This window comes from Mesoplodon bidens (genome assembly GCF_964165515.1).
Source record: "Mesoplodon bidens genome assembly, chromosome: 1".
NCBI classification, from domain to species: domain Eukaryota; kingdom Metazoa; phylum Chordata; class Mammalia; order Artiodactyla; family Ziphiidae; genus Mesoplodon; species Mesoplodon bidens.
Genome location: NC_138176.1, coordinates 92,795,541 through 92,819,893, shown reverse-complemented (window position 1 = coordinate 92,819,893; position 24,353 = coordinate 92,795,541). Strand labels below are relative to the sequence as shown.

Genomic DNA, 24,353 nt, shown 5'->3' with positions numbered 1-24,353 from the left:
ATATTTTCTTACATACCCAAAGTACAGTTATCAAAATCAGATAATTTAACATTGATACAGTACCATTTACTTAATCCACAGTCTATTCGCAAATTAATTTTCAAAAGTGTTTCAGTTTATTAAACTAGAGCTAGACACAGATCAAGAGGAAACACAGATATAAAAGTAACAACTTTAAGGATAGTCCATAAATGAAGCAATAGGTTAGATATGCTTTACCCTTTCAGGTGGCCCACTGGGTTCTTCCAGGACCATTTTGTAGAGGATAATGAGGATAACTACACCTCACAGCATTGTTTTGAGAATTAAATGAGTTAAAGTGTAAAATGCTTAGGACAGTTCTGGCACATAATAAACACAGCTTTCTGGCCTCATTATTTTCACTTGTCCTCATGAAACCTATCATATGGGTATACTGAAATTCTTCTCAAGCCATACCTCTAGGTATGTTTTTTCCCCCATGCTGAGAATGTATTCTTCACTGTCTGGAGAAAAAGCCTATTTACTGAGAGTTAGCTCTCTAAGAGGCCATATCTGATCACTTTAAGCATTTGGGTACCCCCTCCCCTATTGCATTCCTGGAACCTATGCACATTTCTACTTAAACCATTAACAGTATGCCTTCAATATTATGCTATGAATTTGGGTGCAGGTTCTGCCTTATTTTATTTGTGTCACCAGAGCTTGGTGAATAGGCACTCAATTATTTGTTGAATGAATGAATGTATAACAAGTAATAGCAATGGAGATTGACTTTATCAAAATTTTGGTTTGGGTATTTACATTTAGAACATACATCATTATAAACAAGTCTTCATCCTTGGAGTTAAAAATTATTTACTTTTATTAAAATATACTACAACAGGGCTTCCCTGGTGGCGCAGTGGTTGAGAGTCCGCCTGCCGATGCAGGGGACGCGGGTTCGTGCCCCGGTCTGGGAAGATCCCACATGCCGCGAAGCGGCTGGGCCCGTGAGCCATGGTCGCTGAGCCTGCGCGTCCGGAGCCTGTGCTCCGCAACGGGAGAGGCCACAATGGTGAGAGGCCCGCGTACCGCAAAAAAACAAAACAAAACAAAAAACTACTATAACAAATGATTACATATGTCAGTGGCCTATGACTGGGCTTATTCTACTTAATCTAATAATATTCAGTTAAGATAGACACATGCGTATCTAATCCTTGCCATGCCCCTCCACTCTCCAAACAACAATACACGCTATAGGAGTAAAAGACATTTCTGTTCTGATAGCAGACATGGAAGAAACTTTGCTGGATGATGGCTGCTTTGGGATAGGAAAGAATACAAGACAGAATACATCATGTATTTATTTTAGTAAGTAAAACAAATGGCCTATGCCTTTCAGCCAAAATGTCTCTAAAATTTTAATAAATTACATCTGAATATCAAATACTGGAAAACTCAATTAAACTTACAAATAATATAAAATACCTGCATCGTCATACGTCTTCCAACTGTGTCAAAGGGATAAGAGAGTATGCCAGAGCACGTAGTCACAACTTGAGCAATGAAAAAGGAGACAAGAAAAGGAGTTTCCTTTGGTTTTGGTAATAAGCCCTAGAAAAGAAAAATTATCAAGTAACCATCTAAATTTCCAAAATATCTTAAATCATTAAGTCAAAGGATAATTCTTATAAATATATGAAAGAGGGCTCAGTTATACTTAAAATGCAGTAAAAAAACAGTTGGATTTAATGTGGAAAGATAAAAATAATAGCGGGAGATCAATAAGAAATGAGAATCCCACACATGGCTATATTTTAAAAGCATATTTGAAAAAGAATAGCATATCTGCTATTACAGGAGATTTGTTATTAATAGCACTGAAAACTAGAGATGGCAGCCAGTGACCAAAAAAGTTCCTCCCTGGTTCTTCCTCATAGAGTTGGAAAAGATGAAAGAATGCCTGTTATTATTAACAGGTGATGTTTGATAAGCAGCTTTAAAGCTCTAAGCTAGTGAAGAAACATTCCTAAATCTTACAACTACTACAGGTGATAAAAGAGGAAAGCAGAGGGTGATTAAACATAAATTTTTCTGTGATTAAATAAACATATGTAAGATCCTGCAATTTCCATTAATCTATTTATCTGTCTAAAAAATACACTATAAACTAAAAGTATTATGTCCAGACCACAATAAAAATAACATTCAACTATTGATATATTTATACTAATGAGGGAGGGCAGAGATAATATATAAAACTATTATAAAATTTCCCTCAAGTTTTAATCTTATTTAGTAAATAATACTGGGATTCATTTCATTGCTTCTTTTTAGAAGCATTATGATGTAGTGATTAAGAGCATGGGACCTGTGCTTGCCACATAAATAAATTACTTAGCCATTCCTAGGTTATTTATCTTTAAAATGGGATATATTAAAAGCTATCCTAGAACACTGTGAGGATATAAAGTCCTTAACAAGGTTCTCAAAACTACGTAATACCTCAAAAAATGGTAGCCATTATTACAATCTTTCTCTTTCCTACCTTATGAAGTGCTATTTACATCTGAACTGAAAAGGCAAATTGCAAAACAACCTGGAGAATACAATACAAAATCTAACAGTACCCAATAGATCACTGAGCTACAGTAGCATTTATCATATTTAACTAATTAATTATGCCTTGCCTGCTTTCCATTGATGAGAGTAAACTGATAATATGCATGTAAAAAAGTGATAATAAAATGAATGTAAAATCAGAAAAACTCTGTTAGAAGATGCCCTCCTATATACCAAAGATCTAATTATGATATAACCTAATCAGCATGTTTTCTATTTGAGTCTTTCAGTGCAAACAGCACAAAAATCAAACGTTTATATTTATGCTTTATATCCAAAGTCAGATCCATAATACAGTTATAATTTAATTAGGTTATGGCAAAGTCATGATTAAACAGAATGCTATAATATCTCTTATGTCATCATTTATTTTGATTTCTATAATTAAAAGTAAACATACCTGCTGAACATATTACTAATTAGAATAAAAATAAACAAACAATTTATTTAATATATACTAGTTAAAGTACCAAATTACCTTAATTGTGTCATAAGTTCCAAAATAAGAGGCTCAGTACACAATGATGCCCTGAACTGAAACACCAAACCCTTGGTATAAACCAACAATTCCATCTGATTTTGCTATTTTCATAATACAGTCACCTAAACCCTTGAATTGTCGCTCTTCAGGGCCTAAAATAAAGCCATTTAAAATTTATTAGTAACATTATATCAGATAAACACTTTAATCAAAGTAAATTAAACATTTTACAGATTTAAATGATCTGGAACTAACATTTAGAAATCTTTATAACAAAAAAAAAGGCACAAGTCTTTGTGCCGTTCCATTCATTTAAAGATAATTAAGATGTCAAGTAGTATCTTAAGATATTTTAACTGAAAATATTAATCTCTTAGAAAAGCAATCTAATTCAAGCAATCTGACTGGCTTAAAACATTTCAATAAAATTATGAGAAGTTACTAATCAGCATTCAGAAAATACTTAGGCATGCAAAACTTGCTTCAGCTGAAGAGCAGAAGGACGGATGAAGCAAAAAGACAAAGCTAAAAACTAGTAACTTTAAGGATCACTGGCATTTTAGATGAGGTGTCATATTTTTCTAGTGTTTGCTGGTTTTGTTTTTATTTTCCCTTGACCTAGAACTCCTTGATATTTTACAAATATTATATATAGAATACAATCTTTCAAAATAAACTAAGTTCTCCCAATTTTGAGAGAAAACAAAACTATAGAATTGAAATTAAACCAAGGTACATATGTTATTTTCAGTTTCTTAACAATAACAAAAAAATTTGGAATGCCAGTTAAACATCATAGATGAAACTCCTATTCTCATCTTTGTTCAAACTGCCACCCCTTCTGAGGCATTTTCTCTAATCACTTAACTAAATTGATGTCACTCTCGTCTCCTAAATTTTTTTCATGGCACTTTTTTGCTGACAGTATATTTTAGTTATTTATTCTTTTTTTTTTTTTACTACTCATGATCTCCACTAGACTGTAAGGTACATGAACCAGGAGCTCCATGTTTAATATGGTGTGTGTGTATGTGTGTGTATATTACACATACACAACCTGTATCTCAAGCAGGGCCTGGTTCACCTCACGCACTCAATAATACTCGTTGAAAGAATCTCTGCTCCCTTAAGAAATTCTATTAAAATAATAATAAAGAAAAAACAGGTTTAAAGCCAAATAAGAAAAAAAGAGTACATGACGAGAATAAAATCCACAAATTTTAGCAAGATGGAAAGGAGGTGGAGGATGGTAACTCACTAAGTGGAGCAGAGAAAGTTGAAACCTAATTTCTTGCAGAGGGAGATATTGTTGAGAAGCGAGCCATTTGATTCCAATAACCACAGAAATACTTAAAATTAGAGGAAGTAAGTACTATTGTGGTGAGAACAAATTAGCATCTGGATGCTCAAAATCCACAACCTCACCCTGAGTAGCCAAGTGATTTACTCCTCTGTCATCCTCAGAACTCAACACAAGACTCCAACTTGTGTTGCAGTCACATGGGGCAACTGAGTGACCTCCACAATTACTGAAAATGACTCACACAAAGATACATCATTGTGAATGTCAGATCATCAGAGATATACGGTAATTAAAAAGAAAAAAAGCCACATAAAAAGGATCAGCAGTAAGAGAGTGATTTCTTAAGAGCAGTATTAGAAACTAGAATCCAGATTAATGCTTTCAAAATTGTGAAAGAAAATAATTTTAAATCCAGAATTTTACATATGGCCAAACATTAAGAGGGTGAAACATAGACATTTTCAGATATGCAAGATCTCAATTTATCTCCTATTCAACCTTCTCAGAAAGCTATCAAAGAACATATCTACCAAAACAAGGGTATAACAAAAACACAGAAAGATGTGATAAATAAGTAAGGACAGAGGAAAAGGGAATCTCTAGGATGAGAGTTATACACCTAATGTAGAGAGGAGCCACAGTCAAGACAGGAAACTAAGTGCATGAAGGGATCTAGGAGATGGCTCTCTAAACAAACAAACAAACAAACTGGAAATAAGTTATAAACAGTCTCTGTGCTTACTCTTTTTGTTACTACAGTATTGGCCTTCCCCTTCTCTCTTTTAAGAGAAAAGAAAAAAGTAGTAATCTTTAGGCTCTATAACTTTATCATTTGGTTGTGAATAAAATTTTTAGATGGAATACAACACTTGTTATAAGCATAACTAAAATAGATAATACAGTGTTCAAAAACACAAAGAAGAAAGAGTTAGTATTTCTAAAAATCCCATACCTTTTCCAATATCAACACCTAATCGGGTTCGGGCAAAATCTAGCGGATATACTACACATAAGGATGTTGCCCCAGCAGCTCCACCAGAAGCCAGGTTTGCCAAAAACCACCTCCAGAACTGAAATATATTAATTAAAGCATGGTTATTAAACTATAGAATCTGATTTTTAAACATCCTTGTTTTTATAAGGTTAAAAAGCCAGATTTACAAACTGCTTTTATAAAGTGAACACCTATAATAACGCATATATTATCATGCAAAATACTTCCCTTCATGTCCATGCAGCCTTTATTTCTTACCAGGCGGTCTGGGAGATACAGCTTAGATGCTGACATACTGAAATTCCAAGATATTTTAATGTCCTCCAGCAAAAGTAGCCCAAGTTAGCAAAAGAGGCCACATAAGATATTCTGCTCTTTAGACTGTATAAAGTTTTTTGTTAATAATATATTTTAGTTATGACTAAAATGTTAGGCATCTGTGGAGGCTTTAGTGGTTCCCCTTCTTGGCGGCAGTGGAGAGGGACAGTAATACATCATAATGCCACAATTTCACTTTGTAGTTTTAGTAGAAATAAATTTAAGTAGCTCAAAAATATAGATTATGTTCAAATGCCAACATGTAAATTGGCAGAAATCAATTATAATGTGGTTGAGTGGCATGTAAGACCTTATTGATCTACTAGCTCATGTGGGCTGTTGAAGTTCTTTTTGATAAACATTTGAAATGTGCCCTGCTTAAGTCCAATAAACTGCTTTTCAACATCTAGAGCTCACTGGAGAAGAAAGGAATATTTGAATTGGAACTGTCATAGAAAATCTAGGGTACAAGGCCACAGTAACCATTCTAGCTAGTCAAGCTCAGTTTCTCACTTCTCTAGCTCTTATTTCTAACAATTTTAAGTCTCAGATGCTTTGGAACTCTCAATTTTCTCTTGGCCTGGAATGCCCTTCTTGTTTTTAAATTTTCTTCCTATCTTTTTAAAACAAAAAGTTATCAAGTTATGCTCTAACTCAAATTCTATTTCTTCCACGAATTCTCTGATCCCCATAAAAACCCACCCAAAACTGCATGTAATCATACCCTCTCCCCATAAATACCTCATCTCTCAGAGAATTAAAGGTGAATCATGTGATCAATATGTAAAATGTGTCAACATGTTCCAGATTCTCATTTTTTAAATAGTATTTACAATAACTTTCTACTTTAAATTGATAATTATTTGTGTACCTGTCTTGTCTTATCTTCTACTGACTATAAATTTCTTCAGGCCAGAATTATTATTTTTATTTTTACTTGTTGAGATACATTTACACACCATACAGCTCACCCACGTCAAGTATTCAGTTCAATGGACTGTTTGCATATTCACAGAGCCGTGCGACCATTACCAGTTTCAGAACATTTTCTTCACCCCGAAAGGAACCCTGTACCCACCAGCAGTCACTCCCCATCTTCCCAATCCCCCTGAGCCCTACATAACCATTAAGCTACTTTCTGTCTCTACAGATTTGCCTATTCTGGACATTTCCTATACATGAAATAACACAATATGCAGTCTTTTGTGACTGCCTTCTTTCATATAACATGTTTACAAGGTTCATCCGTGTTGTAGCATGTGTTAGCACTTCATTCCGTTTCACTGGCAAATAATATTTCACAACCACATTTTATTTATCCATTCATCAGTTCATGGACATTTAGGTTGTCTACATTTTTTTGAGGCCTAGATTCTTAATTCATTTGCTTATTTCAGAAAGCAAGTCATGGGGCCTTGTCCAGAGTAAGAGTAATGCATTCAATAAATATTTGTTTAATGAAGGGTACTCAGACTCCCATTGTGCCTTTTAAGTGAAACTCATAAGTTCTACTGTATTGGTAGCCACGGTTCATAATTACACAGAGATTAGACCAGAAGGTTGAATCTCACCCCAGGGCAGCTAATCCATAGTCCAGAAGATGATCTGTAACCTGGTAGAAAAAGTAGAACTGGGCCATAGTTTAAGTCTTAGGAATTTGACTCCAGAATTTCTATGCCAGTTACCAGTAAGGACAGAAATGGAAAAGATATTAAATAATTTTTTTTAGGTTTCAGTCTACTTTGAGACTGTTGAAACCTATAGATACTTTTCCAATAAAAATCACATATATATAAACATATACTTTTAGTGTAAGTTATTCCTCAAGCATGCATGGATCTCAGGGAAAGAACCTCTTACCATCTGAAAGGTTAGAAGGAATCACTATGATATTAACACTGAACTTAAAAGAAACAAAGAAAATATAGGTAAGTAAAAAAGGGCAATAATGAGAAAACACAGAGCAAACACACACAAAAAGCAGATCATTAGAGACAGAGATAGACTAAGTGACCTGGGAGACAAAGATAAAGAATACAGTTTGATCCCTAGAGCTGTCTTTGGTTCAAATTCCAGTGCCAGTGTATCATTGCAAGAAATACCCATTTTTCTTGAAGTAATTTAAGTCTCTGTTTCTTACAAGCAAATAAACCAAACCAAATATGATATGTAGCACAAAGATTTATAAAGTACATCTTAAATTCTATTTAACCTTTTTTTTTTCCTTCCTAGATAAGAGAAAGAAAACAGATCCATGACTTTCTGGGTGAATGATCATATAATTTATTATTCAAATGAGGACCCCTCTGCTAGTGAAAGTGGGGCCTATGAAAAAGCAGGCAGGCACAACATGTATAAATAGTATGGCCAAACTACTAATGGAAGGAAGGAAGGGCAGAAGGGGGAAGGTGGAAGGGAGGAAGGAGAGGGAGATAAGAAGTAAGAATCTATGCTGAATGATAATCCTGCAAGTGTTTGTGTAACAAGTCTGTCCCTCCACAATTAAGCCTGAAAATAAAACAGACCCAGGAGAGGTTGTATATCAGCATAAATGAGTTTTTAATTATAAGTTAGTAATTTCAGATACTACTATACTGTAAAAGGAGAGGGCATCAAAAAGAGTCAGGCAAGGAGAGGAGAACAAAAGAGTCTAGGGGGTTTGGAGGAAAATAATCCTGTTTATTTTCAACTGTTGACAGATGATAAACAGACTTGATGCCTCCAAGAACAAATACCCTGAGACCAAAGTTCTTTCTAACAGTTTGTCTGGGCATGGAAGACAGCTGGAAGTTCTAGTCTTCTCTGCTGAGGGTTGTGCTGGTAGCTGCTAAGGAGTGGCAGAGGCATATTTTATGCCCAGTTCAGCTAAGACTCATCTAGTCTAGTCACCTCAGCTAAGAGAGGAATAGAGTGCAATAGAAAGAACTAAATTTGGGAGTTAGAAAGACATGAACACATGACTAGGGTAAGTGCTTTAAGCTCTGTCTTGCTTTCCTTATCTGTACATTTGGGATAAAAATAACTACCTCAAAGGATGAGGTAAAAATTCAGTGAAACAGTATATACCATGGTTATTTTTTTTTAAACCTTTTACTTTGAGATAATTGCAGATTCACATGCATCCTAATACATATGGAGTTTATAAACTTTTCAACCAATTTCCCCCAATGGTAATATCTAGCATAACTATAGCAGAGGAAATTAACACTGATAAAAATCTACCTGATTCATATTTCACCAGTTACACACACTTATTTGTGTGTATATTTAGTTCTATGCCATTTTATCATGTGTGCAGATTCATGTAACCACCAATCACCACGGTGAACAGTTCCATGATAAAGACCCCTCATTGCTACCCTTTTATAGCCACCTCCTTCTCTCCTAGCAACCACTATTATAATTTCCATCTCTATAATCTTCTCACCTTACTAATGTTATATACATGAAATCAGAAAGCAAATATAATTTTTGAGATTGGCTTCTTTTCACTTAGCATTCAAAGTTTCTGTAGGTATCAAAAGTCTGTTTTTAAAACTGTGGTAAAATATACGTAAAATTTACTGTTTTAGCCATGTTTAAGTATATAATTCAGCAGCATTAAGTACAATAATGTATACGTGGCATTATTATCTATTTCCAGAACTTTTCATCATGCTAAATATAAACTGTGTGTCTATTAAATAATCTCCCTCCCCCCCAGCTCCTGGTAACCTCTATTCTACTTTCTGACTCTATGAACTTGCCTTTTCTAGCTCCCTAAGGGGATTATACAGTATTTGTTTTATCAAAGGGTTGTTCCTCTTTATTGTTGAGTAATCTTCCATGGTGTGATGTACCATAGTTTGTTTAAGCATTCACCTGTTGAAGGAAATCTGGGTTATTCCCAAATTTTTGTCTATAATGAAACAATCTTCTATGAACATTGTATACATTGCTTTTTTTGTGAACAGAAGTTTTTATTCTCTGGGATAAGTGCCCTAGAGTTGGACTGTATGATAAGCATATGTTTAGTTTGTAAGAAACTGTCATACTCTTTTCTAGAGTGGCAGTATCACTTTACATTCCCACCAGCAATGTAAGAATGATTCAGCTTCTCTGAATCCGTGCCAACATCTGGTGTTGTCACCATTTTAGCCATTCTGGCAAGTGTGCAGAGATACCTCACTGTGGTAGATCAACCACTTTTAAATCACATACACTGTATTTGTTTTTTCTACCTTCTCTGCTTCTTTTAAGACCAGGTAAGAAACCAAAAATATTGACTTTTCTTTTTCAGTTCTTTTTTTTTCCCCCCACTTTTCTTGGCAGGGGGTTGGGGGCAGAGATAGGATACAACTTTGATGTCCAAGGGGAGAAATAAAAGGGTCATTGGTATCCAGATTTAGTAAATAATATATATTTAAACATTACACTATTACTTGTGACTGAATACCTTTATATTCTAAATAAAATAGCATGCTCTTTATAGGTATACTAAAAATGTTTTTACCTCAGGCTCTACTAATTTGAAATTTATTACAGAATTTTAGCACGGATCAAAGTTAACTTCAAAACTTTTAGAGCCATGTTATTTACACTGTTAGGGATAGATGTTAGTAACATAAATTTTCTGGTTAATTCTGGAGTTAATTGCTCCATTTGGCTTAGTCTTATAGGAATTATCTTTTGGGGGAGATGGGGTGGAAAATGTTCAATAAAGAGTTAACTCAGCAGGCCTGTGTTGCCCAAACCCTATACACACTGAAAAGATCTTCAGGACCACCCTTGCTCAAACTCAAAGGTTCCTTTGAGATAACCGTCTGAGCCCTTGGAATATCCTACCTAATTAGAGTGTCTTTATATGCCTGAAGCTTTGGGTAACACCAGATGGTTTATACTAACCTTGATTTATGGTGAACACCCCTTTGTATGCTTTGGGCTAAACTATATCAGTATGACCTCTTGAGTGGGTGAGGGCAGTGGCTGGAGACTGAGTAGCTAAGGTCAGTCACATTACACATGCCTATGAAACTGACTCCCCAAAAAGCCTGGCCATCATGGCTCAAGTGAGCAACCCTATTTGGCAACACATTATATGTGTTGTCATACATTATTGCTGGGAGAATTAAGTGCTGTCCAGGTGAATCTACGAGGAGAGGACAGCTAGAAGCTTGCACCTAGTTTCTCCTGGATTTTGTCCTATGTGCCTTTTCCCTTTGTTGATTTTAATCTATATCCTTTTGTTGTAATAAACCATGAGTATAACAGCTTTTCTGAGTTCTCTGAGGCCTAGTGAATCGCTGAACGTGAAGATGGTCTTGAGGACCCTCTGACATAGGTTCTTAGTCAAGAGAAGTTCCAACTATTAGAATTGTTATGTAAAGATGACAGAAACATTTTTCTGAGTGCCTACCATAAAAGCACAGCACTGGGACTTCCCTGGTGGTGCAGTGGTTAAGAATCTGCCTGCCAATGCAGGGGACACAGGTTCGAGCCCTGGTCCGGGAAGATCCCACATGCCACGGAGCAACTAAGCCCATGCACCACAACTACTGAGCCTGTGCTCTAGAGCCCATGTGCCACAACTACTGAAGCCCGCACACCTAGAGCCTATGCTCCACAACGAGAACTCACCGCAATGAGAAGCCTGCACACCGCAATGAAGAGTAGCCCCCACTCACGGCAACTAGAGAAAGCCCACACGCAGCAACAAAGACCCAACACATCCAAAAATAAATAAATATTAAAAAAATACCAATTACTTAAAAAAAAGCACAGCACTACTGTAAGCACTTTATGTGCCTTTACATGTTTAGTCTCATCTAAACCTCATGGGGTAGGTATTCTTATGTCCAATTTTCAGATGAGGAAACTAAAGATCAGAGAGGTGATATTCAAAAATTCACACAGCTAAATAAACTGAGTGCCAGGACCTAAATCCAGATCTTCTGAATCTAAGCGTAAAGAATTTTCTTTGTTACCTTTATACCTCCAACTACATGATAGCGCAAAGCACTCAATAAAGGAAATAAGGGGTCTAAAAGGAAATTAATGGAAATAGCAACAAAGAAATGTTCCATAAATAGTTGCTTTTAAAGAATCTGCTAGGACAGCTTGGTTGGTTGGCTGGAGGAAGAGAAAAAGACAAAGGATGAGGGGGTAGAGAGACTTTATAAGGGCGGGTGAGGGGAAGATCTTGACAGTAATGTAGGTGGTCTAGTGTATACGGAGGTAACAAAACAAATAGAGACCAGGACAAATGACACATAGTTCATATGAGTAGGAAATTTTGAAAATGAGATTTTATAACCAAGGGAGTGATTACTTGAAAAGAAAAAGCACCTTTGTGATTAAAAAAAGAGAATTCTCTAACTTTTTTAAAATTAATTTTTATTGGAATATAGTTGCTTTACAAGAGAATTCTCTAAGTTGAATTTATCATTTTCCTGTGTTTGACTTGATCTTCCTACACAATTTAATCTCAGCCAAATAGAGCCTCAGTCATAAAGAAGAAACAATTTGCTTCTTTAGGAAATAAATTACTTCAGTATTAGGAAATACACATTTGTTGACTGCTTTTTTTGCTTATCAAAACCAGATTAAATGCTGAATTTTTCTAGTGCAGCAGAATAGGAATTATAAAATGTAAATTATATTAAAATTAATATTTATTCAGAGAAATATTGCATTGAGACAAAACATCTCTTAGTTATTAAAACTGTGTTAAGAGGTTTAGAGAAACTGGTAAAAGTTAATACAATTGTATGTTTTCCATATGTCATTTCTATAACTTAATACATATTATAGTATGCTAACAGTTACTATGTTTTTTCTCAGGTATTACTAATCTTTTTTTAAAGGTATTTATTTATTTATTATTTTTATTTATTTATTTTGGTGCGCTGGGTCTTTGCTGCGGTGCATGGACTCTTTGTTGCGGTGTGCAGGCTTCTCTAGTTGTGGCGCACAGGCTCTAGAGCACATGAGCTCAGTAGCTGCAGCTCGTGGACTTCTCTAGTTTTGGCGCACAGGCTCCAGAGTGCGTGGGCTCAGCAGCTGCAGTGCATGGGCTCCAGAGCAGGCGGGCTCAGTAGTTGTGGCATGTGGGCTTCTCTCTAGTTGTGTTGCATGGGCTCAGTTGCCCTGTGGCATGTGGGATCTTAGTTCCCCAACCAGGCATCGAACCCATGTCCCCAACATTGGAAGGCAGATTCTTAACCACTGGACCACCAGGGAAGTCCCTAACAGTTACTATGCTTTAACTATTATTTTTTTCCACCATTTGAGCACCTCCTCTCCAAATAAAACCCCACAAGTAATGAATGGATAAAGAAGATGTGGTACATATATAAAGTAGAATACTATTCAGTCATAAAAAAGAACGAAATAATGCCATTTGCAGGAAGATGGACTAGAGATCATCATACTAAGTGAAGTAAATCAGAAAGAGAAAGACAAATACCATATGATATCACTTGTATGTGGAATCTAAAATATGACAGAAATGGACCAATCTATGAAACAGAAACAGACTCACAAACATAGAAAACGGACTTGTGGTTGCCAAGGGGGATGGGGGTGGGGGAGGAAGGTGGGAGAGGCTGGGGTTAGCAGATGTAAGCTGTTTTATAGAAAACAGATAAACAACAAGGTCCTACTGTATAGCACAGGGAACTACATTCAATATCCTGGAATAACCATAATGGAAAAGTATATAAAAAAGAATGTATATATATACATATATGTATAACTGAATTGCTTTGTCATACAGCAGAAATTAACCAACACTGTATTGATAAATCAACTGTACTTCAACTTAAAAAAAACCCTCAAGTAAGACAAATCCAACTACTTCTTAAAAAATTTTAGAGATATTAAAATATAATTACCTGTTTTTCCTAAAAATAAAACTACCATATGACCCAGCAATTCTACTCCTGGGTGTATACCCAAAAAAACACAAAAACACTAACTCTAAAAGATACATGCACCCCAATGTTCACAGCAGCATTATTTACAATTGCCAAGGTATGGAAGCAATCTAAGTGTCCATCAACAGATGAATGGATAAAGAAGATGTGGTATATATAAACAATGGAATACTATTGTGCTATAAAAAAGAATGAAATTTTGCCATCTGCAGTAACATGGATGGACTTTGAGGGCATTATGCTAAGTGAAATAAGTCAGAGAAAGACAAATACTGTATGATATCACTTATATGTGGAATCTATAAAATACAACAAACTAACGAATAAAACAAAAAAGCAGCAACTCACAGATATAGAGAACAAACTAGTGGTTACCAGTGGGGAGAAGGAAGGGGGAGGGGCAGACAGGGGTGGCAGAAAAAAGGGATTACTATGAGACAATATGAAATCATGTGTGTAAAACTTTTGAAAATTGCAAAGTACTATATAATTTAAAGAATCTTTCATTCAATTAAAAAATAACAAAATAAAATAAACAATAATTACCTGTTTTTCTTTATTAACTCCAGACATGACCAGTTGTTTGTACTTGTCTTTGAAAGCAAAGTTTAGAGCTTGTGTTGGAAAATACCAGATAACATTTGCCAAATTGCCACGTCAATAACTGAAGAAACCTACAAAAGAAAATATACTAAATATAAACTTATATTTTATTATTATTAAATAATGTGCATAGTTTTAACAAACTTAGCTGTTTGAACTATCTAAAACATCTTTTCTCATGAGAAAAAAAATAAAGTTTACATGTGTCTCCAACTGAAGAAAAAAGGCAGTGTTAATTCCACGTACCCCATTTCAATTTTGTTAATTTCCAATAGGAAGCTGTGAATGCCTAAAAACCTATGGAAAGCATTACCAGTTGAATATAGGGGTCTTTAGTAGTAGAAAAACAGAGCTTACTAGTGTTTGTCAGAGAAGCTAGTAATCCTTAGCCTCATTTCCAGATCATAAAATACAATTCCTATGGTAACAAGGCTGTTGGAACAAAACTGTTTTGTGTCTACACTCCTGAGAATGAGAAAGGGATAAAAGAATCTTATCTTTATATTTTAAAATCTAGCCAAAAAAGAATCAATTTACAATTCAAGGCAGTCTCCAGAGGCTTGATGGAGAAATAGTAGGAAACTTTCAAGGTCAATAATCTTCCCACTTCAAATCTCCATGGAATGACCAAACTTTATAATTCAGTCACTGTGTTATCCTGATAATTCAGAACTGCCTTTATAATCCATAGCTGCCCTGGAATACAACAGGCTAGCCCTTCATGACCCATAGTTGTTTTTACAGATGGTTTGACCCTGCTACTCTGAATAGGATACGTTTAGTCCCAGCTGGGAGAATAGGATACCCAGAATCAGTCTTCTAAAGATAAAAATACAAATGAAGATAATCTCAGTTGACTGGGCCCAGTGCTCAGAAACTAAAAGTTAGATTAGATAAACACACAAAGGGAAATATATTTATTTGTTAAATAACTATACTTTGTGGGAAAAAACACTGAATATTGGTGATCCCAAGCTAAATATAAAGCAGTTGCACAAAGACAATTAAGAAGTTTATAAATAGCCAAGAAATCTCAGTCCTCACAGCTGATTCAGTTACAAGGCATTCAGTTGTAGGCATAAATTACTAGGGCATTTAACACGTAATGGTAATAGCTACAATTTCTTGAGCATTTAATATGTGCCAGGCACTGGCAAAGGCTTTATATATTTCATTTAATCATCACACTATGCTTATGACATACGTTCTCCTATAATACCCATTTTATACATGCATAAATTGAAACTTTTATAAGTTTAGAAACTATAACCAGGATTTTGAATCAAGTCTTCTGTCTCCAAAGCTCTACTTCAGCTTTGGGTTTCTGCAGAAACAAAACTTAGAGAAGCCCTAAAATTATTAAAGTATGGTAAATAAAGCTCTATTTTTTAAAAAATGGAAAATGATTACTGTAAAATTTTTTGAGGCAATATAAACAAAACAATAATACTAATTTCTAGGAACTACATTTTATTCATTTAATTCTCATAATCACCCCTGATGTAGGTACTATTAGTCTCTCCATTTTAAATATGAAGAAATGAGTTAAAAACAACTTCTATGGCAGAGAGAAGTTACTTAAGTAACTTGCCCAGTGTCACTTAGTCAAAAAACTGTAGACCTGGATTCAAACCGAAGCAATCTGGCTCAGTAATTCAGTCCCTTAACTATAACACTTTTCCATAAATAATTTAATCATACAAATATTTTCTGTACTAAGAAAGGTCAACAATTTTTCTTTAATGGAAGCAAAATAAAAATCTTAAAACATGAGAAATATAAGCAAATTATAAAGGAATATTTCTTGCTAGTTATGGCCACATTGAATTACTGAGGGAAGTTGGTGAATCTAACGTTTGGAGGTATTTTTAGAGATTTTTAAGTTCTTCATAGTTAATAAAAAACATTTAATAACATAGCTAAGCATTTTTATTTTCTGAGGTCAGACCTGTGGAAGAGAAATGTTGAAAGAAAAATGTGACGGTGTAAATGATACGGAAGAATAAGATTTGATTTTCTAGACCATGTTTTATAAGAACACAACAACAGACTACTTGCAGAGGATGTTTTTTTTTTTTTTTTACCAGTTTATTTTTTTTCTGCTCTATAACAAATTTAATCAGTTATACATATACATATGTTCCCATATCCCCTCCCTTTTGTGTCTCCCTCCCACCCTCCCTATCCCACCCCTCCAGGCGGTCACAAAGCACCGAGCTGATCTCCCTGTGCTATGCGGCTGCTTCCCACTAGCTATCTATCTTATGTTTGGTAGTGTATATATGTCCATGCCTCTCTTTTGCTTTCTCACAGCTTACCCTTCCCCCTCCCCATATCCTCAAGTCCATTCTCTAGTAGGTCTGTGTCTTTATTCCTCTCTTACCCCTATGTTCTTCATGACATTTTTTTCCCTTAAATTCCATATATATGTGTCAGCATACAGTATTTGTCTTTCTCTTTCTGACTTACTTCACTCTGTATGACAGACTCTAGGTCCATCCACCTCATTACAAATAGCTCAATTTCGTTTCTTTTTATGGCTGAGTAATATTCCATTGTATATATGTGCCACATCTTCTTTATCCATTCATCCAATGATGGACACTTAGGTTGTTTCCATCTCCGGGCTATTGTAAATAGGGCTGCTATGAACATTTTGGTACATGACTCTTTTTGAATTATGGTTTTCTCAGGGTATATGCCCAGTAGTGGGATTGCTGGGTCATATGGTAGTTCTATTTGTAGTTTTTTAAGGAACCTCCATACCGTTCTCCATAGTGGCAGTACCAATTCACATTCCCACCAGCAGTGCAAGAGTGTTTCCTTTTTTCCACACCCTCTCCAGCATTTATTGTTTCTAGATTTTTTGATGATGGCCATTCTGACTAGTGTGAGATGATATCTCATTGTAGTTTTGATTTGCATTTCTCTAATGAATAAAGATGTTGAGCATCCTTTCATGTGTTTGTTGGCAGTCTATATATCTTCTGTGGAGAAATGTCTATTTAGGTCTTCTGCCCATTTTTGGATTGGGTTGTTTGTTTTTTTGTTATTGAGCTGCATGAGCTGCTTATAAATTTTGGAGATTAATCCTTTGTCAGTTGCTTCATTTGCAAATATTTTCTCCCATTCTGAGGGTTCTCTTTAGGTCTTGTTCATGGTTTCCTTTGCTGTGCAGAAGCTTTTAAGTTTCATTAGGTCCCATGTGTTTATTTTTGTCTTTATTTCCATTTCTCTAGGAGGTGGGTCAAAAAGGATCTTGCTGTGATTTATACCATAGAGTGTTCTGCCTATGTTTTCCTCTAAGAGTTTGATAGTGTCTGGCCTTACATTTAGGTCTTTAATCCATTTTGAGCTTATTTTTGTGTATGGTGTTAGGGAGTGATCTAATCTCATACTTTTACATGTCCCTGTCCAGTTTTCCCAGCACCACTTATTGAAGAGACTGTCCTTTCTCCACTGTACATTCCTGCCTCCTTTATCAAAGATAAGGTGACCATATGTGCGTGGGTTTATCTCTGAGCTTTCTATCCTGTTCCATTGATCTATCTGTCTGTTTTTGTGCCAGTACCATACTGTCTTGATTACTGTAGCTTTGTAGTATAGTCTGAAGTCAGGGAGCCTGATTCCTCCAGCTCCATTTTTCGTTCTCAAGCTTGCTTTGGCTATTCGGGGTCTTTTGTGTTTCCATACAAATTCTGAAATTTTTTGTTCTAGTTCTGTGAAAAATACCAGTGGTAGTTTGATAGGGATTGCATTGAATCTGTAGATTGCTTTCGGTACTAGAGTCATTTTCACAATGTTGATTCTTCCAATCCAAGAACATGGTACAACTCTCCATCTATTTGTATCATCTTTAATTTCTTTCATCAGTGTCTTATAATTTTCTGCATACAGGTCTTTTGTCTCCTTAGGTAGGTTTATTCCTAGATATTTTATTCTTTTTGTTGCAATGGTAAATGGGAGTGTTTTCTTGATTTCACTTTCAGATTTTTCATCATTAGTATATAGGAATGCCAGAGATTTCTGTGCATTAATTTTGTATCCTGCCACTTTACCAAATTCATTGATTAGCTCTAGTAGTTTTCTGGTAGCATCTTTAGGATTCTCTATGTATAGTATCATGTCAGCTGCAAACAGTGACAGCTTTACTTCTTCTTTTCTGATTTGGTTTCATTTTATTTCCTTTTCTTCTCTGATTGCTGTGGCTAAAACTTCCAAAACTAAGTTGAATAAGAGTGGTGAGAGTGGGCAACCTTGTCTTGTTCCTGATCTTAGTGGAAATGTTTTCAGTGTTTCACCATTGAGGACGATGCTGGCTGTGGGTTTGTCATATATGGCCTTTATTATGTTGAGGAAAGTTCCCTCTATGCCTACTTTCTGCGGGTTTTTATCATAAATGGGTGTTGAATTTTGTCGAAAGCTTTCTCTGCATCTATTGAGATTATCATATGGTTTTTCTCCTTCAATTTGTTAATATGGTGTATCACGTTGATTGATTTGTGTATATTGAAGAATCCTTGCATTCCTGGAATAAACCCCACTTGATCATGGTGTATGATCCTTTTAATGTGCTGTTGGATTCTGTTTGCTAGTATTTTGTTGAGGATTTTTGCATCTATGTTCATCAGGGATATTGGCCTGTAGTTTTCTTTCTTTGTGACATCCTTGCCTGGTTTTGGTATCAAGGTGATTGTGGCCTCGTAGAATGAGTTTGGGAGTGTTCCTCCCTCTGCTATATTTTGGAAGAGTTTGAGAAGGATAGGTGTTAGCTCTACTCTAAATGCTTGATAGAATTCGCCTGTGAAGCCATCTGGTCCTGGGCTTTTGTTTGTTGGAAGATTTTTTATCACAGTTTCAATTTCAGTGCTTGTGATTGGTCTGTTCATATTTTCTATTTCTTCCTGATTCAGTCTTGGCAGGTTGTACATTTCTCAGAATTTGTCCATTTCTTCCAGGTTGTCCATTTTATTGGCATAGAGTTGCTTGTAGTAATCTCTCATGATCTTTTGTATTTCTGCAGTGTCAATTGTTACTTCTCCTTTTTCATTTCTAATTCTATTGATTTGAGTCTTCTCCCTTTTTTTCTTGATGAGTCTGGCTAATGGTTTATCAATTTTGTTTATCTTCTTAAAGAACCAGCTTTTAGTTTTATTGATCTTTGCTATCGTTTCCTTCATTTCTTTTTCATTTATTTCTGATCTGACCTTTATGATTTCTTTCCTTTTGCTAACTTTGGGATGTTTTTGTTCTTCATTCTCTAATTGCTTTAGGTGCAAGGTTAGGTTGTTTATTCGAGATGTTTCCTGTTTCTTAAGGTAGGATTGTATTGCTATAAACTTCCCTCTTAGAACTGCTTTTGCTGCATCCCATAGGTTTTGGGTCGTCGTGTCTCCATTGTCATTTGTTTCTAGGTATTTTTTAATTTCCTCTTTGATTTCTTCAGTGATCCCTTCGTTATTAAGTAGTGTATTGTTTAGCCTCCATGTGTTTTTATTTTTTACAGATCTTTTCCTGTAATTGATATCTAGTCTCATAGCATTGTGGCCGGAAAAGATACTTGATACAATTTCAATTTTCTCAAATTTACCAATTTAAGATTTGTGCTTGATTTGTGACCCAAGATATGATCTATCCTGGAGAATGTTCCATGAGCACTTGAGAAAAATGTGTATTCTCTTGTTTTTGGGTAGAATGTCTTATAAATATCAATTAAGTCCATCTTGTTTAATGTATCATTTAAAGCTTGTGTTTCCGTACTTATTTTCATTTTGGATGATCTGTCCATTTGTGAAAGTGGGGTGTTAAAGTCCCCTACTATGAAAGTGTTACTGTTGATTTCTCCTTTTATGGCTGTTAGTATTTGCCTTATGTATTGAGGTGCTCTTATGTTGGGTGCATAAATATTTACAATTGTTATATCGTCTTCTTGGATCGATCCCTTGATCATTACGTAGTGTCCTTCTCTGTCTCTTCTAGTAGTCTTTATTTTAAAGTCTATTTTGTCTGATATGAGAATTGCTACTCCAGCTTTCTTTTGGTTTCCATTTGCATGGAATATCTTTTTCCATCCCCTTACTTTCAGTCTGTATGTGTCTCTAGGTCTGAAGTGGGTCTCTTGTAGACAGCATATATATGGGTCTTGTTTTTGTATCCATTCAGCCAATCTGTGTCTTTTGGTGGGAGCATTTAGTCCATTTACATTTAAGGTAATTATTGATATGTATGTTCCTATTCCCATTTTCTTAATTGTTTTGGGTTCGTTATTGTAGGTCTTTTCCTTCTGCTGTGTTTCTTGCCTAGAGAAGTTCCTTTAGCATTTGTTGTAAAGCTGGTTTGGTGGTGCTGAACTCTGTTAGCTTTTGCTTGTCTCTAAAGGTTTTAATTTCTCCATCAAATCTGAATGAGATCCTTGCTGGGTAGAGTAATCTTGGTTGCAGGTTTTTCTCCTTCATCACTTTAATTATGTCCTGCCACTCCCTTCTGGCTTGTAGAGTTTCTGCTGAGAGATCAGCTGTTATCCTGATGGGGATTCCCTTGTGTGTTATTTGTTGTTTTTCCCTTGCTGCTTTTAATATGATTTCTTTGTGTTTACTTTTTGACAGTTTGATTAATATGTGTCTTGGCGTATTTCTCCTTGGGTTTATTCTGTATGGGAATCTCTGTTCCTCCTGGACTTGATTAACTATTTCCTTTCCCATATTAGGGAAGTTTTCAGCTATAATCTCTTCAGATATTTTCTCAGTCCCTTTCTTTTTCTCTTCTTCTGGAACTCCTATAATTCGCATGTTGGTGCGTTTAATGTTGTCCCAGAGGTCTCTGAGACTGTCCTCTGTTCTTTTCATTCTTTTTTCTTTATTTTGCTCTGCAGCAGTTATTTCCACTATTTTATCTTCCACCTCACTTATCCGTTCTTCTGCCTCAGATATTCTGCTATTGATCCCATCTAGAGTATTTTTCATTTCATTTATTGTGTTTTTAATCGATGCTTGATTCATCTTTAGTTCTTCTAGGTCCTTGTTAACTGTTTCTTGCATTTTGTCTATTCTATTTCCAAGATTTTGGATCTTGGAAATAGAATCTTGGATCATCTTTACTATCATTATTCTGAATTCTTTTTCAGATAGACAGCCAAGTACCTCTTCATTTGTTAGGTCTAGTGGGTTTTTATCTTGCTCCTTCTCCTGCTGTGTGTTTTTCTGTCTTCTCATTTTGCTTATGTTACTGTGTTTGGGGTCTCCCTTTTGCAGGCTGCAGGTTTGTAGTTCCCGTTTTTTTTGGTGTCTGTCCCCAGTGGCTAAGGTTGGTTTAGTGGGTTGTGTAGGCTTCCTGGTGGAGGTGACTAGTGCCTGTGTTCTGGTGGATGAGGCTGGATCTTGTCTTTCTGGTGGGCAGGTCCACGTCTGGTGGTGTGTTTTGGGGTGTCTGCGGACTTCTTATGATTTTAGGCAGCCTCTCTGCTAATGGGTGGGGTTGTGTTCCTGTCTTGCTAGTTGTTTGGCATAGGGTGTCCAGCACTGTAGCTTGCTGGTCGTTGACTGAAGCTGGGTGCTGGTGTTGAGATGGAGATCTCTGGAAGCTTTTCGCCGTTTGATATTATGTGGAGCTGGGAGGTCTCTTGTGGACTAGTGTCCTGAAGTTGGCTCTCCCACCTCAGAGGCACAGCACTGACTCCTGGCTCCTCAATTTGGGATGATTTGTTGTCTATTCATATATTCCACAGATGCAGGGTACATCAAGTTGATTGTGGAGCTTTAATCCGCTGCTTCTGAGGCTGCTGGGAGAGATTTCCCTTTCTCGTCTTTGTTCTCACAGCTCCCGGGTCTCAGCTTTGGATTTGGCCCCGCCTCTGCGTGTAGGTCGCCGGAAGGCGTCTGTTCTTCGCTCAGACAGGACAGGGTTAAAGGAGCAGCCGCTTTGTGGACTCTGGCTCACTCAGGCCGGCGGGCAGGGAGGGGCACGGAGTGCAGGGCGAGCCTGCAGCGGCAGAGGCCGGCGTGAGGCGCGCCGTGCGTTCTCCCAGGGAAGCCTTCCCTGGAACCCGGGACCCCGGCAATGATGGGCTGCACAGGCTCCCCGAAGGGCGGCGTGGACAGTGACCTGCGCTTGCACACAGGCCTCTTGGCAGCGGCAGCAGCAGCACCACCGTCCCCCGCCCGTCTCTGGGGTCCGCGCTTTTAGCCCGGCTTGCGCCCGTCTCTGGAGCTCCTTTAAGCAGCGCTCTTAATCCCCTCTCCTAGCGTACCAGGAAACGAAGAGGGAAGAAAAAGTCTCTTGCCTCTTCGGCTGCTCCAGAGTTTTCCCGGGCTCCCTCCCGGATAGCTGTGGCGCATTAGCCCCCTTCAGGCTGAGTTCTCGCCGCCAGCCCCAGTCCTCTCCCTGCTTTCTGACCGAAGCCCGAGCCTCAGCTTCCAGCACCGCCCGCCCCAGCAGGCAAGCAGAGAAGCCTCTCGGGCTGGTGAGTGCCGGTTGGCACCGATCCTCTGTAAGGGAATCTCTCCGCTTTGCCCTACCCAGGTACGTGGGGAGTTTCTTGCCTTTTGGGAGGTCTGAGGTCTTCTGCCAGCGTTCAGTAGGTGTTCTGTAGGAGTTGTTCCACGTGTAGCTGTATTTCTGGTGTATCTGTGGGGAGGAAGGTGATCTCCGTGTCTTACTCTTCCGCCATCTTCCCCGGAAGTTCGCAGAGGATCTTAAAAGGATAAAGAAGAACATACTGGCTAAAGAACTGCCAATCTGATCAAATGGGATTTAAGTTGAAATCATCATTTGTTTAAAAAAAAACCCAAAGTAATAAACTGAGTTTTAAAAAGTGTCATGTATCACGAATTCTAATATATGTATCATGTATTAGAATTCCCATTTTATACATGGCTCTTATTTATTAATAGTCATTTTGGAAATGGTTGATTCAGCTAGATGGTATTGAGATATTACAGGTTTCAGATTATGAGTTATTAGTTATAATTATATAATTATGATTATAGTACTGAATTAATATTTATTTCACAAAAGAGTGTCATATAAATATAAGAATAGTATAAAGGTTTGTAACTTTGGCTAATGTACTGAATATAAATGGAAGATTCTGATGACAAAGACATCTGCATATTAACGAGACCTTGACAGAGTGACAGATTTAATGACTAAAGGGGTTTGCTAGCATTGACAGAAGAATGTATTCCTTTTAGCAAAATTGTATTTGCATGAAAAAACCTAGAGGATTCATCAAAACAACTGTCAATGTCTCAGTGAAAAATCTAGAAATAAAAAAATCCCTAGCAGTATAACAGTGGCAGCTCTTAATGAGTTATATATGAAAAAGTATCTCACACACATAAAATACTTTTGCATGTATTTCTCAGGATTCATGGATTCCCTGGAGCTACAGATATCAGGTTAAAAACCCCTGCTTTAGCCTCTTTTTCCACAGATCATACTTAAAAAACTTATTCCCTTCTTTGCATCTCACTGCTGTACCATGCTTTTAGGAGTTCCAATGTCCTTAGTAAGAGTACAAAGAGGAGGAACCTCAAAGTGGAACTCTGAATGCATCTTCTATAGAAATATTATTTCTGGGGGCCAGGTTTCAAGGTTTTACTCAAATGTACTTTAAGTACACTGTGTACTATGTAGGTTCTTTAGATAGATTACAAAAATCTATATGTAATGCAAATTTATCCCAAATACATTCATTTACAAATGAACATGAGGAATACATGTTTCTAAATTTAGGAATGTATTCAAAATGATTAAAGAGTTAAAATTTATTGAGCACTAACTATGCAATAGACACATGGCTGAGTATTTTACAGGCATTATCTTGTTTAACCATCGCAACTTCCATATGAGGTAGGTAATATTATTATACCTTGTATAGAACTGAGAAGACTGAGGTTGAGAGAGGTTAAATAAAAACTGTTCAAGGTTACAAGGTAAGGGAAAGGTTGGGACTTAACTTCAGAATTTTCTAGATCTATCTGACTCCAGACCTAGAGCTATTAAATCTCTATTGCCTCTAGGTAAAAATCCATTTTGGATAAAACAGTAGTACTTTGTGGTCAGAATAAAACAAGGAAAAGCAAGTGTGATGCAAATGTAGCAGTATTTGACTCGTCACAGAGAACAAAAGGAGAGTTTCCTAATATATAATCACAA

General features: G+C 36.5%; 1 protein-coding gene across 1 annotated transcript in view; it reads right to left on the bottom strand.

Annotated features, from left to right (window-relative positions):
• The window catches only part of SLC25A31 (solute carrier family 25 member 31), a gene marked incomplete at both ends in the record, with an annotated part of 31,897 nt that overhangs the window by 2,180 nt on the left and 5,364 nt on the right, over window positions 1–24,353 (bottom strand). The window contains 6 exon segments of the mRNA XM_081241612.1: window positions 1,453–1,578; window positions 3,065–3,097; window positions 3,101–3,219; window positions 5,323–5,440; window positions 14,142–14,252; window positions 14,256–14,269. Coding sequence (XP_081097738.1) covers window positions 1,453–1,578; window positions 3,065–3,097; window positions 3,101–3,219; window positions 5,323–5,440; window positions 14,142–14,252; window positions 14,256–14,269 — 521 coding nt within the window.